This window comes from Populus nigra, chromosome 3 (assembly GCF_951802175.1).
Source record: "Populus nigra chromosome 3, ddPopNigr1.1, whole genome shotgun sequence".
Lineage (NCBI taxonomy): Eukaryota > Viridiplantae > Streptophyta > Magnoliopsida > Malpighiales > Salicaceae > Populus > Populus nigra.
Window position 1 is genome coordinate 5,117,154 of NC_084854.1, and position 15,893 is coordinate 5,133,046.

Consider the following 15,893-nt stretch of genomic DNA (forward strand, 5'->3'; position numbering starts at 1 on the left):
ACAAGAAACGATGAGAACTTTGTTTTTTATTTCATCCCCCTGGCGATTGCCCATATCTATTTCGTTCTTTCAAATGAAACGACATCGTGTGATTTATATGCTGTTTTTGAATTAAATTCTTTTTTTCCTTTTCTTGTTATTATTAACCTCTCATCTATAATTTTTTTAAAAAAAATGATAAAATACGTGTATATATAATTATATATATATAGACGCACACACTTATTACTAATTTATCTAGAGTGATTTGGTAATTAAAATAGTATTTGAGTTTTTTTTTATAGTAATTGTTTTTTAAAATATATTTTTACTTGAAAATACATTAAAATAATATTATTTTATTTTTTAAAATTAAATTTTAACACATCATATTAAAACAATATAAAATTATAAAAAAAGTTATAAAAATATATAAAAAAAAATATTAAAAATACTTTTTAAATGTAAAAATAAACACTTTATAAAAATAACTATACGAAATCTATATCTTTTACCAAAACTCCTCAAACATTATCTCTACAAGCATAGTTTAAAATAATATTATTTATATCATATATGTAAATAACTGTTGTAACTGAAAAAACAAACTATTTTTTTATTTTTATAAAAAAATATAGTTAATTTAATTATATGATATAAAAACATGATGAAATATAAAAGTAAAGATATAACAAAGTAATTTTCAAATTTTTTTTAATTGTTTTAATATTTGTTAATTACCATAATTACAACTCTTTTAAAACTTCAAAAAATATATAAAAAAATGGATCTAATGTATTAATATTTACATCTCTATATATTATAAAAACAAGATATGTTTCTACTATCAAAGTTGCCATTATAGTATAACAATTGTAAATTTTATTTTCCTTCTAAAGGAGTCCTTTACTTAAATAAAATCATATAGAATCTTAAATTATGAATTTGTACCTAATGGTGTAGAATATAATTTTTTTTTTCTTGTCAACAACCATACTTGGTCTTTTTTACAGTGAAGACTTAATTTCTAATCGGATTTTTAATATTATCTAAATACTTTAAAAGAAATTGGGTTAATTATAGTATTTTTATTGTTTGTACGAATAACTAACCAGGTTTATATATTTATTTAATCATTTTGATAATAGATTTATGTTTTCGAATCGGTTGATTGGAATGTGTATATAAATATAAAAAGCATATCATATGTTGTTTAAATTTTTTCGAAACTTAACAAGGAACAAATAACATGCCATTCATCCCCTTAATAAAAAGTAAATAAAACAAGGCCACAAGCACAGGCTCGGCCTCCAGGCCTTTGCACGACTAGCCTGCTATTTTTATTTTTTTTTTATAACCCGAGGTGTCCGGGCCAGCTTACGCGCACCACAACTAATCCCCGAATCCACTGAACACCCTGCAAGCCCAGTAGACATGTAAGACACCACGGGGATGACAGGCGTGCACGCTAGGGCTCGAACCCAGGTGACAGAAGCAAGGAAACCTTGCCTCTGCCGCTGGGCTACAAGCCCTGGTGCCGACTAGCCTGCTATTGATGAGCTAGGTGCTAGGCGTGACTTTTTTTGAATTTTTTTTTTATTATATTTTTTTTGCACTTTGAAAAAATTTGACCAAAATCATTTATTATTCAGTTTTTACACAGTCTTAAAATACATAATTATTTAAATTTTAATAATCTTGGTTTTAATTATGATGTTTTATGATATGAAAATAATAATACTAATAATAATTTGTTCATGAAAGTTAAACTCAAATTGTATTTTTGTTTTTAGAATTTAAAAATATATTTTGAATATGATTTTATCACATTTATAATTTTTTTTAACTTTCAATAATACATAAAATATTAACATATTTTTTTTTGTTAGCTTGATCTAGCAATCATAAAATATTTTTTAATATAAATAATGATTCTAATTAAAAACCATGAGTTCACTGGGATAAATAAAAAAACATTAAAAAAATTATCTTAATAAAAAATATAAGCAACTATATTTTCTGAGTTTATAGCAATATCAAGGAATTCTATGAGATCTAAATATTTTTTTATATTTAAAAAAATAATAATCTCTCAGCGGCATAAAACTGAGATGCCAACTAGTACTTTCTATATTAGCTTATATATATATATATATATATATATATATATATATATATATATATATATATATAAAATCTTAATCAAATTAAAAATGAAAAATAAATTTATTATATATGCCAATAACTCAAGATTTTAATTTAAAATATTTCTTGTTTTTTTCTTTTTAAAAAAGAGTCATCCACTTAACAAGAAAGGTTGGATACAAAATTGTTAAAATCGCTAGTTGACTCTTAAAATCTTACGATTTTACGAGTCAACATGTATATAATATGTCAAATCGGGTTAAAACTCGAAATTGGTCAAAATCGGTCAAACTCGATTAAAATCGATGAAATCGGACCGATTTTACGAGTTTGACCGATTTCAAGTTTTAACTTGTAAAAGTTAAAAAAATTACTGTCTTTCTATCCGAGTCCCCTGACACTCCACTACATAGTCTCCACTCCCCAACCTCCCCTTTTCTCGCTGCCCAAATCTCAAATTTTCAATCTTCGCAGACTAATATCAGTATTAGAGGATCTTGGGTATGGGAAAGCCTTATACTGTATTTTAGATCGGGAAGGCATGATCGGAGGATAGAAACTATGGGAAGACAGATGTAGATGATGAGAAATCAAAGAAGTAAAATAAGATATAGAAATACTTATATAGAGAGAAATATTGTGTTTTACACTAACCATTTGTTAACTACAAAGAGAGACGACAAAGATTTAGAGAGAACTTGAGATACATGTCTTGCTTGGTGAGATATTTGGACATTATTTATAGGACTTGTTACTAATATAAAAAAGATGGAAGGTGAGGTGACATGAGATTAAATTGATGTCATTTTGTACGTTTTTGTTCTCGTTGTCACAGGTTCACTGTATTGGTCTCTGTTAATTTTTTTTTTAAGTTGATGATATACCTTATAATGTTGTATCATCTCACTAGTTGCTAGCAGTGTGTTTCAAGACATGTCCTCTAGAAAATGTTTTGAAACTCTATCAATAAAATATAGTTGTTCAATCTTTTTTTTTCTTTTCGTATTTTTAAGTTATTTAAACCATGTATGAATTTTTATTTGAATTATATATTTTAAGGTATTTGGATATTTGTATTGTTTATTTCACTTTTATTTTAATTGTGTTATATTATTATGTACTACTTGACTGAAATTGTTAATATATAATTAGTTAAAATATTTTTCTTGTGATTTTACGATTTGAGTTTACAATCCAAGTTTATATTATATATTTCGTGTCATGTTAAAAAAATATTTTTGACAACCTTAGTTGAATATTTGGAAACACTAGTTATTTATTCAAGAAGGCATTATTGATGCCATTATTGACAGTGGTTCGACGTGGCCTAAAGTATTAGGCCTAACTAAACAAAGCCTCGAAGAATAAGCCCAAGTGACGTGGCCCATCTTATCTAAGCCCGAGCTCATTACAGCAAAATCCACTGTAAGATTTATCTAGTTGAATGTTGTCGTTTTCTCATAAAATTTAATTCCAAATATTATTTATTAGAAACTTCAAAATTAACACCAAACATATCCTGTTTATATTCCACGTGTACAAGATTGATTATTTTTTTTTATCCCTAAATATCGGATTATTGCTTATTCGGTGCAAAGGTCTTTTTGAAGTATATATCCACATATTTTTTAAAAATAAATAAGAAGAATATTGTAAAATATCTCGCTGAATCCATCGTGAGAATAATTAGTGTAATGAAAATGAAATCTTGAAAAATCTTTTTGATATACTGTAAACAATGACACGTCAATTTGATTTTCTTGGAGCTATATACAACCTCAAGGTGGCAGACATGATAAAATAAATAAATAAATGGAGGCAAAAAGGTGGTGGTTGTAATTTCATTTAGGTGAAAACGGGAGGATGGTTGGTGGCGGCGGCACTTCTGATAAAGATGATCATGTTATCGATCTCCCTCACCAGGTAAGAAGTCAAGACATTTGGCAGATTTTTTTTACCTCTTACAATAATTTATAACATGATGCAGCTGGTAAATTTCGTGGATTACCAAAATGATGTCTTTTATTTTCTTAAAAAAAAAAGGAGTATTTTGAATTATCGTGATTCATAGCACTCACTTTTCTTTCTTTTTTCTTTTTCCTTTTTTGCATTTTGAACTGTGTTTTGCTATATTTTAAAAATATATTTGAAAAAATATCAAATTAATTTTTTTAGCGATTTAGATGATTTTGATTTACTAGTATAAAAATAATAACAATATCAAATTAATTTTTTTAGCGATTTAGATGATTTTGATTTACTAGTATAAAAATAAAAACAATTAGAAAATAAAATATTACGATGCATTTTCAACCGAAACACTTTTAAAAAACATATTGCATTATAATACCACGTATAGTCGTAATATAAAAGAATTATTTTACCTATATATCTCAAGGGAAAAAAATCTCAAGGTTGATAATTTTTATCATTTAAAAATAAAGTTTAGTTATATAAAATACAAATACAAAATAATTAAAAAATCCACTATTTAGAAAAGGCTAAATACAAAAAATAAAATAAAAAGAAGGGGTATTAATTTAAATATAAATTAAAAAAAACTATTTTAAAAACACATATAAAAAAATATATTTCTTTTTTAAAAATATAAAATTACATAGAAAAAGACGCAGGGTCTAGGAGCCGCACTCCATTTAGAAATGACTCATGCATGAGCCCTATTTTTTAAAAAAATACAATTGGAATGGATGACATATCGTCCGTCTTAATATTTTTTTTATATAAAAAAAATTCATGTGACATGTCCATTGATTTCTCTAAATTTTGGCCATTGTGATAGCTGAAAATACAATGTCATATTTTTTTTACCCAAAAACCTATTTTCCAATCTATTTTTTACCTAAAACACATAGAAAAAAACTTAAACACCTTAACAAACCCATAAATTGCCTTTAAAAAGCGCACACAAACCCAAAACAACCTGAAATAAAAAACTCTTTTAGAGTTTAGATCTAGTTTTTTAGGCAATTTTTAGGTGAAAAAACATCCAAGCATAACTCCTCTCACAAAATGAAATTCGCTGACATCAAAATCGACTATTTTGACGGATGAAATTTGTGTTAACTCCACTGTTAGAATCTGGCAATCTCTTTATCTCCTCTCTCGAACCAAGAACTAAAAAATAATAAAAATAAATTTTTATATCAAAATTAAATTACAAATACATGGAGGGAACTAATAGATATAATTTGTAAGATTTGAGAACTAAATTAAATTTTTTGTAAGAACTTTTAAACCATCACTCATTCATAACATTTTTTTCTACTCTAGTTCTCTATCTTTTCTAATTGTGACTGCCAAAATCTTCCTTTCCTTGTGTCATTGAAAATATTGTTGTGTCCTTTTCTATATGGGGTGACGCGTGTGGTTATTGGTGGCACTGTTTGTCACATGTGACACTTTCTTTCCCTCTTTACTCTCACGCTCTCCTTCCCTTAAAATTGATGTTGTTCATGTTAAATTTCATGGTTGTCCTCTGATTTATAAGGATTTTCACTTTGATCCTAATTTTTTTTATTTCTATTTTTTTTTATCCTTGTGTAAGGCTTTAATTTGTTTTCCATCTCATCATTTATTCATAATTTGGAATATATAGTTTTTTCAATTTGATCCTCATTCTTTTAATTATTTTTTTATTAATTTTATTTTTCTCTTCAATTTCATCTTTCAATAAAAAAATTATTTATATTTTTTATTTCAATTTTGATCCTTATTCATTTGATTTTTTTTATCCTTTTAGTAAATTGGTTTTTGTTTTCAATTTTACCATTCAATAAAAAATAAAATATATTTTGTGTTCCAATTTTAATCTTCTTTGTTTTAATTGCTAATTTTTTTTCTTTTGTATAGTTAGATTTATTTTTATATCTCATCATTCACCATTTAATTAGTTGGGAATTGAGTTTCATGATTTTTCTAGATATAATGCTTCATGTCTAATAACCTCGGTCACGAATTTAAAAAGTTAACGCGGGTTGACATTTGTTTTTTTTTTTAAATGGATTTTGTGATGTTCTTTAATTTTTTTTTCTACCAGGTTATCTCGATCTCGTGACTCGACTTGCGAGTTTGGTAGGATAACCCAAGTTGGATCAATCCTAATTATTATGGTTACAAGTTTGTTATGCTAACTCAATTTGATTTTTTAAGTTTTTTTTATCACATTTCACCCTTCTATATTTAATGGGCTAAAAATTGAGCTACATAGTTGTCCTATTTTCAAAATTATTTTTTCCTCAGGTTATCATGATCAATTTTTTTTATTTAGTTTAGTCCATTTATTATTGTTGTTGATTTTTTTTATCGTCTAATTAAAGTAAAACCAACTTATTTAACTAAGTCAAGTTTATGGCCCGAGTTGCATATTTGTTTTCCTTATTTAAAACGAGTTTGTGACACTTAATAATCATTTTTTATGCTAAAAAAATAAATGATTCTTGCCCCGTAGTGGTCCACAACTATTTTAAGACTAAACATTGAGCATCAATGCTTTCATACATCTTTATATTCTTTGTTTTTTTTATTTATAACTTAAAAGGTCTTTTTATTATTTTATTTTATTTTATATCAACAATGTATATTATATTTTCATCATCTTTATATATTTTCATATAGTATGCTAACACCATTAAAAATTGATATGTATAGTGGTTGGCACGTGTGTTACACATGCCACCGAGTAAGCTGTCTTAATGTATTCAAACAACGCATGTGACAATAAAAAACAACATTCCTTGATGTTTTCCAAATCATCATGCACTAGACCTCCATCATTAGGTAGCTCATGCAACCTAATTATCTCTAGTTTGGAGCCAATTCACTTTTATTTTTTGTTTTTCTCTCTCTCTTTTCCTTGATTTCCATATCCCACCATTTAATTTTTCACAATAGCTCTTCAATTTATTTTTTTCTTAAGATTTGATTCCCGTGTGTTTTAATTGCTAATTTTTTAATTTTAATTAATTAATAAAATTGAAATATGTTTTCAATTTCATCATCCTTCATTTTTTTTTATGTTAGATATAGTCTCTATTCTTTTTATTGCTATTTATTTTATTTGAGATTATTTTTAATTATTTTTCTATGATTTCATCTTTCTTCATTTTTTTTTCATGTTAGAATTTATCCTCTTTCTTTTTATTGCTATATATTTTTTCACTTTGAAAAATTTTTTATTGATTTTTTTTTCATATTTCATTATTCAACATTGAATTGGTTGGGAATTGATCTACTCAATTAAGTCTAGGTTTAAGATTTCATAGATTGTGAATTTGAGAGACTAACCCAAGTTTAGAAGATTTGTCCATGTTTGTTTTTTTTTTAAGCTCATGTTTTTTTAGTTTTATCTTTCAACATTTAATTTAATTAGAGATTGAGCTTCATTAATTTGTTTTATTGGCTTTCTATAGGATTTTTCACTAATTTTAAAAATAACTGGGGTTTTCTCGGGTCTTTTATTTGTCATTCTTTGTTAAATTTAGTTTTTTTTTTTAAAATGAATTAAATTAATTACTTAAATATAAGTATGATATACTCATTTCATGATATTTTATTTAATTTGCTTTATGGGTCGTTGCTCTTATAGCACATACTTTCTCTTTCGGTGTCATTATCTGACCTTTTTTAGTGGCATTAGAACCGTCTCGGTGAGCTCTTTCTGGTTATGAGGTAGTGTCCACGACAGAGTGATAATGAGTTTCCGATGAGTTTTTCTTTCATCTTCTTCCAAGTATAATATTAGCTGCTTGTTTTCATAGTTAATTATTGACAATATTTATTTGTTCAATTATTTGTTGTCATATTTTTTTAAAGATTAGAAACAAATGATCTAACCCGGATGAGGGATCTAGTTTTGAACTAAATATCAAGGATTAATGCATTCATACATCTTCGTAATCTTTGTTTTATATTTAAAATATAAAATGTCTTTTATTGTTATTTTTATTTTAATACCAATCATGTATTTTATATTTTCATTGTCTTTAAACAATTTGTTTAGTATCTCTAAAAATGTTAAAAATCGACATGTATAGCAAGTTGACCCCGTGAGTTTTTTTCGCTAGTATGCATTTTAGTCAATGCAATTACCTAGTTTTCAACGTGTTCAAGACTTTTAGCATGAATATAAACTTAGTCAATCAATAAAATTGCAGAATTACAGGAACATGAATATTCATGAAAGAAGACAACAGGCATGAACAAAGGAGTGATTAGAGGACAGTTCATAGAAGAAGGCTTGTTGACTTTTCAGCGCTTCTATATAGCCCCTTCATCCATGTTGATACAACGGACCTGTTGTAGGAATTAATCCTGTTAATTAATAGAATTAATTCATGTTATTTTAACCCTTAATTACCCATCTTTTATTACAAATAAATACCAAACATTTTTTAGTTTTAAAAACCCCATATTTTTTATTTAAAAAAACCAAAACTATATATATATATATATAAAAACATCACCTTGAAAATATTACATTACCTATTAAGGTCAATGAAACTTAAAAAACATACTCATACTCTCTTTACAGCGTTAGAGCTTAAAAATATTGAAAAATACAACAAAGAGAAACAAATAACATTATAATTTTGCATTAGATTAGCCAATTGGCTTGTGCTATGCCACGAGTTGTAAAAAAAAATTTGAGCACAAAAAAAATTCAGGTAGTGGTATCGTGTCTTCTAAAAAATAGATTTCAACCATGAATTGAATGATATTTTGATCAAATACTGAAATGAAAAAACATTTTATCCATTTTGATTAACTTGGGCTAACTTACAAAAATTGTGAGGATAATTTAGAAAAAAACAAAGTGAACTCAAGTCAATAAAATAAACTCGCGATGAAAGTCATGCACATTATCGGATTCAATAAATTTTTATCCCAAAGATTATTCTTCATTTGATTATATGACCATGAAGCGCATGATAGTTTTTTTTTTTTTTTGTATGAAACACTATATTTTTTAAAAGTAAAAAACTATGATAGACACATTGTGCTGAGATGACAAAGGTGAGTTATTAAAAACAAATGATGAAATTGTATTGTTTTAGGTTTAAGTTAAATAAAAAAAATATTATTGATAACAAAAGGTAAGATTATATTTATTTTTTAAAATTAAATGACAAAAAAAGCATTAAACAAAAGAAAACAAAACAAATAATAGCCTAGATGTCGTGGATTAACCTGTTAAACTTGTTACTTGGATAATAAAATCAATTGGGTTTAATGATTTGTTCTATTTATTTTTTTAAAATATCAAATAGAAATGACAAAATAATAATAAACAAAAAAAAAACAAAATAAAAGGAGTCTATCTGCATGGGCCTAGGCATTAAAAAAAGAATAACCCATCTGTAGGCTTAGGCATTAAAAAAAAAACAACCCAAACATGTGGGCCTTCCAGCCTAGAGTGCGTGCGTGGGCCTACCTTGTTTTTTTTTTTAATTTTTTTAAATGGGTAGATGGCTTTCTTTTTTTAAAAAAAGACAAACAAATTGTTGTTTGCTTTCTATAGATTTTGGCGACCAAGAGCGGCTGAAAAAGCAGGGTTTGATTTTTTCTAATTAAAACTCATTTTTTATACAAAACATTTAGAAAACACTATAAACACCTTTATAAACCTATGAATGGCCACAAAAAACCCAAAAAGCGATTTGAAAAACCAAAATCAACCCTAAACCAAAATTATTCTCTCTGTCATATCTATCTTCTCTGGTAAGTAGAAGAAAAAAAAACACGTAAGCTAAATTACCCTCATGAAATGGAATTCATAAACACAAAAATTGACCATTTTTATGCCTTGAATTATAAACAACGATGAATTTATTTTATATGCTAGAATTCTACGAGACTCTTTTTTCTCTCACAAAAAAAACTAAAAAATAAAGAAAATAAAATTTGATATTAAAATTGAATTTTGAAAAACTAAAAAAGTTAGTTACCTAATAGTTAGAAAAGATGCGAGATTAAAATGAGCTTTTCAAACAAAATTTTAAGACACCATTTATTTTACATGTTTTTTGCATTTTAGTTATATATTTTTCAATTCAACTCGTTTTACCCAAAAACAAATGTAATTGACTACTAATTTAGGTTAAAAAAACTCAATTATAAGAAAACTTTCAAAGATCAAATTGAAATCTTTTTAAAAATTAATTATTCTAATTTACGGTGATTTGTTAGAGAATAAAAAGTAAAACAAAACTACCACATGGCTAAGTGTTTTGTATAAAAAAATATATTCATTACCTCTGTTAATAACCATTTTTCCAACAGATTTATCACCAATTGAAAAAGAAACTTTAATTTACTAAAAACAATCAGCAAGTAGTTGCGAGAAAGCAAAAGTGAGTGGGACTGTGGGAGTGTCAACTCTCAAGAACATTGTGTAATCATTACAATCATTTCCATCCATCACTTAGTTTTAAAAAAACATTTGCCATGTGCAAATCAGAATGGCAGATGAAAAGTAAAGTTTGATGGATAAATGAAAACAAAGAAAAGGGAAATCGGGGGACAGAGATTTTGCAAGTTAATAACGCTGAAGAAAAGCTAAAAACGAAGTTAAGGCACAAAATTCTCTTTAACCTATAATTAACTGCATCAAAAATAGTGTAGCGTTGTCCTCCATATATAAATGAAAGCAACTGAGAGACAGACGGAAAGAAAATAGCAAAAAGGGTCACTCAGCGGCGACCACAACAGTCCACCGACCTTTCTGCGTTTTGCACTAATCTCTCCTCATTCATTATTCATATTTTTGTTTTAAAAAGAGAGAGAAAAAATCTCCAACACTGCAAGATTCACAGCTATATTTTTTCTGAGAAAAATTCTTTCTTGATCCAGTTTTTAAAGTTATCCAAGACTCCCGATTATTCTCGAATCCAAAAAAACTTACCGTCAAAAAATCGTATTGGGGTTTCTTTTAGTTAAAAAATTGTTATTTTAGAGGATATTTTCTTCAACTTTTACTCTTTCTGATCTTTTCATTATCCAATCTTTGTTTCTTTAATATACGTCAATTGGGTTTTGAAAGCAATTAGTATTTGTTGATTTAGTTGGATAGATACCAGCTTTGAGCATTTTGTTTATGTGGGTTAATGGTGATGTTTGAGAAGCAATCGTTATGTTAAAAAAGCAAGCAACTTTGCGTTTTTTCACCACCAATACAAGAGCTCTAATCATGGCTTCTTTAGCCCGTAATGATCCATTCCTTAAAGGGTTTCATAGTTTACCTCCTCAATCACCAACAAGGCCTCAATCTTCATTGCTTTTTAGGAATGTTAATGTTTCGTTTGATAATTCCGGTAGCCCTGGTTTTAGGATCAATAGAGGTGGCGGCGCTTTGATGTTAAAAGGGTGTTGCTCTGATTCTTCGCGTGATCAGAAAGCACGCGCATTTGCACCAAACAATCAGTTGGTGCGCGATTTTGAGGCTAGATTGGAAGATAGGAGTGCTAGTATTAATGGTAGATTTGTTAACGATCATGGCTTATGCGGGAAGCTTCCCAGATTCCCTGACTTTCCTCTAACTGAGAAAATTGTTGTTGCCGTCGATGTTGATGAGGGTATTGGTCTATTCCCTTTGTTATGCTTTCATTGTTTTTGCTCTTTTATATGGGTGTGTTAAATTCTTGGTCTTTTGTTTGATTAATTAACGATTGTTTGAATATTTGTTTTATTGAGCTGCAAAATGTTACCTAATGAAGGTGCAAAGTCAGAACTTTAAGCCTGCCGCAATATGGGTACTTGACGATTTGTAATATTTTGCTAATGCAATATTTGACTTAGCAAATATATATTATATGATGTTAATGGGTTGATATTGGATGATAATGTGGTTATGATGCCTTTTTCCTGGTTATGTTGCTGACTTCTAGAAGTTTTTTATTTGCAACCATTCAGCTACTGATTCTATGTTTGCTTCGGCGTTTGCTTACTTGCTTTCTTTCTGATGTATCTTTTTTTTCCTGCTTTGTATTGAACAGTTCTGGGGAACTTTGTGTCAGCTTTGAACAGATTTATTGCTGATCGCTACTCTTTGAATCACTCAGTATCAGAGTATCATGTCTATGAGTTCTTCAGGGTATTCCATTCACTATCACTTTTCTACTTTCACATGTAGTACTGGCATATTGTGTTCTGTGGTTTCTGAGGTTAGAATGGATGAGCTAGCTGCGTTAGAGAATAGAGGCTGCAAGCTTTTTCTGTTTACAATTTTATTACTGAGTGGGTTTTGGGAACCATATTTTCTCCTGGAGGAAGACAATTAGAACTAAGCTTGAAATTCAGGAGTAGCAAAAACCATAGAGGGCTTTGTCTGGAATAACAAGAATGCAGTTTTGTGAATCTCAGGGTCGGACTTAGATATGTGTATCACCTGCATCGTGATACTTTGGGTCCATGCATGTAGCTGACCTGAAGCATGCCTAATTGACTGTGGCGTATTGTTGCAGCTGTTAGGTTAGATTATCACAGATATTGTGCAAGTTATGGATTGGTGCATCAAGCAAATCAGTAATGTGATATTTTTTTCCATTTCTTTAGTGTGGAATGAATGAAAGAATGCATACAGAGTTCAATTTAGTTATCGTTTACAAAATAATTTAATTATTAAGTTGGATATTTTCATGGTCAATTCTTCGTGTGGGCTGTGGGACCTGAGAACTTGAATTTACCCACGTTAAGATACCCTCATTCACCATGTTGAATATTGGGGTTCATGTTAAGGTATTACAAGTGCTATCTCTTACATTAAAGTCATACAGTTTATAGTGTTCTTATACCCTTGTTAACAAATGATTTTCACTTTCTTGTTCCTTAAATTATGGTTTCTGCTTCTAGGAAAAGAAATGCTTTACTTCAACATGTATTCTGATGCCCCCTTTTTTTTTTCTGTTAATAGATATGGAACTGCTCTCGTGATGAAGGTATTGCTATTGTATTCCTTGTTTCATAAGGCAGGTTATTTTTATGTATCGAGGATGTGGCCTGTCAAAAGTGTTCAATTCTCAACAGTATTTGAGAAAAATTTCAAATAAAATTCATAGTGCACTGTAGTCTTGCAATTTTGACCTGTTAAATTTGTTCATTATAGGTCTTTTGAGTGTTATGCTCCATACCAGGAGAGCTTCGTTAGAAGTTGGGAGCTCATTTTTAAAACTAAGTAAAATTTCATAAAAGAATTGCAGGGATCTTTTTGGATTTGCCTTTGATATGCAGGGATCTCTAACTAGCTGTGTATCTGAAAGAAATATGAGAATCCTGTTTGCGTTCCTGTATAGTAGACCAGAACTCCTGTTAACATTTCCAAATACAGTTTAGAGAAGTTAAATAATGTGCTGTTTCTAGTTCGCAGATGTCTATAACTATCATTGTATGTGTCCAGTTTGAATTTTTCATAATTGTGAATTATAAATGCAGGAGACTGCTTGCTACTTTTGAATGTCCTTGTTTGTATTTTGATCAATTATCCAATTAAAGAGAGGATATATTGCCCTCTGATTTTTGTGTTTAGTTATAGATTATTTATCCCGCAATAATTTTTCTTTAATTCTTTTATAATTAGAATAGCTTCGCAACGTTGACTTTCTTATTGTTGCAGCTGATTTTCGTGTCCATGAATTCTTCAAGACACCATATTTCAAGACTGGTATCTACCCAATCCCAGGTGCTCAGAAGGCACTTCATAAGTTGTCAAGACTTTGTAAACTATCAGTTGTGACGTATGTGTTCCTGGCATTTCATGTTATCATGTATAGAGAGACAAACATTGGAAATAACTGGGTTCTATTAATGAATGTACAAATAGGTCTCGGCAGAATGTCATCAAGGATCACACAGTCAAGTGGCTAGAGAAGCACTATCCAGGAGTCTTTCATGAGATTCACTTTGGAAACCACTTTGCTCTTGATGGAGAGTCTAAATCAAAGTCAGAAATATGCAGGTATGTTCATTCAACCACTTTGCAGTATGTTGAATGCTCTCAGGCCTCTTAAGTGTGCTAATCTTCTAACGTTTGAACTCGTCTTTTAAAATCCTAAAATCCTAGTGATTGGAATTGAATAGGGAAGTGCAACATGTAACATTGTTAAAACTTGGAAGTACAAGTATTCTGAGCTTGGCTGCTTTGCCAGCACCATTGATTTAGTGACCTTGTATGCAAAGTCCTATGGATAGAGTTTACGTGTCTTGCTCCTAATCTTAATTTTATGTGGCAGGTCCTTAGGTGCAAAGGTTCTGATTGATGATAACCCAAGATATGCCATTGAGTGTGCTGAAGTTGGAATCAGGGTTCTACTTTTTGACTATGAGAACTCTTATCCATGGTGCAAGACAGATTCGGTTAATCAGAACCCCCTGGTCACAAAAGTTCATGACTGGGATCAAGTAGAGCAACAATTGGTTTCATGGATAGGGTCTTAGTTCTCAATGATTTTGTGACAAGGATTCACAAGATGTCACCTCTTCATCACAATATAATCATTGATTCTAATGCCTGGTTCTTTGGGAGTGCCGAAAAGGTTAGCGTAAATTTTAGCATTGACTTTTGGCAAGGTGACTGTAAGGAGACCAACCAAATAGCGCTCTGGTTGTATGAACAGAAGTAGAATTATTGAAGCTTGTATATTTTCCCACTTCGGAGGCACGTAGATTAGAATGGTAAATTGCCAAGATTGTTGAACACTCGTGCTGCTATTAAATCCTCCTCTTCTTCGGAATGTCACTTTATGCCTACAGCTTCTTGTTTCCACTCACTTTTTGAGTTAGTAATAGAGCTCGAATACATTACAGGCAAACCAGGCTTGATTTTTTATAACGCGATGCTTGATCTATGAAAAAAAAAAAGTGCCTACGAAATGCACATGTGAAATGCATGGATCCTGTTAAACAATCCTTGAGATGGGAAAAAATTAATGCTGTCAAATTGGTCTAATATGGCCAGTTATGCCGACTTATCAGATGAAAATCTTATATTCTGTACTGTAATTACCTTGTGTCATGCCTTCTGCAATAATTCGGGCGAATCTATATGATAAAGAGCTGCTAAATTATGCCTGTGAATCCAGGACAGGTGAACAGTCCTGATCCTTAGTTTAGTAGTAGCCCAAGCGCACAATGACCCTGCTTTTTAGTTTCGATCGTGTAAAGAGAGGCATAATGGACCACCAAAAGCGGTTGCCTCGGCCAAACTTTAGTGCATTAGTCCCTCCCCAGTCCGGCCTTATGGTCTAAAGAGCTAATACTCTAATTTTCTGATTTGAAAACCTCAGTTGGAGTTGGTTTGGGAGTCCAGGCTACAGAAGGCATTTGCAATTGGTCCAGGAATTTGCCTTCAGATTTTCCAATATCTCTACAATTCTACCCCTCAACCTCAATCTATTATCATTTGTTAGAGCATTTAATCACTCTTAATACCCCCAGAAGATAGTTTTTCTTTCATAAGATGTTTTAATGTGATTGGTAATCTCTCCATTTGTTTAACAGAATGGTGAATTCTCATTTGCCTGGTACATGCATGTATTCTCCCAGAGCAATCGGCCTTAACTTGAGCACCTCTTATCTTGATCTTGTTCTCGGTCAAGGCAAGAGCTCTTGCATGCAACTGTCAGTCCGAACTTCGGCTAGAGTAGAGACTAAAGAACTGTAAATCGAATCTGTGCGTATTATCTACCGTAAGGATCCTACCTGTTCCGGGCTGGAATATGCACCGTGTAGGAACATCAAATGCATTTTGGAAGGAGACG

General features: G+C 29.8%; 1 protein-coding gene across 1 annotated transcript; it reads left to right on the plus strand.

Moving 5' to 3' along the window:
• The first annotated feature begins 10,776 nt into the window (after window positions 1–10,776).
• LOC133689928 (uncharacterized) lies at window positions 10,777–14,872 on the plus strand. Its single transcript, XM_062110036.1, has 6 exons — window positions 10,777–11,714; window positions 12,135–12,232; window positions 13,052–13,076; window positions 13,751–13,871; window positions 13,958–14,092; window positions 14,367–14,872. The coding sequence occupies exons 1-6, from the start codon at window positions 11,273–11,275 to the stop codon at window positions 14,569–14,571; spliced, it is 1,026 nt and encodes a 341-aa protein (XP_061966020.1). The 5' UTR covers window positions 10,777–11,272; the 3' UTR covers window positions 14,572–14,872.
• The last annotated feature ends 1,021 nt before the right edge of the window (window positions 14,873–15,893 follow it).

Coding starts and splice junctions, on each gene's coding strand:
- LOC133689928 (XM_062110036.1), top strand. CDS start 11,273: ATGTTAAAAAAGCAAGCAACTTTGCGTTTTTTCACCACCAATACAAGA. Junction 12,233..13,051: donor ATGTCTATGAGTTCTTCAGG/GTATTCCATTCA, acceptor TTCTGTTAATAG/ATATGGAACTGCTCTCGTGA. Junction 13,872..13,957: donor TGTAAACTATCAGTTGTGAC/GTATGTGTTCCT, acceptor ATGTACAAATAG/GTCTCGGCAGAATGTCATCA.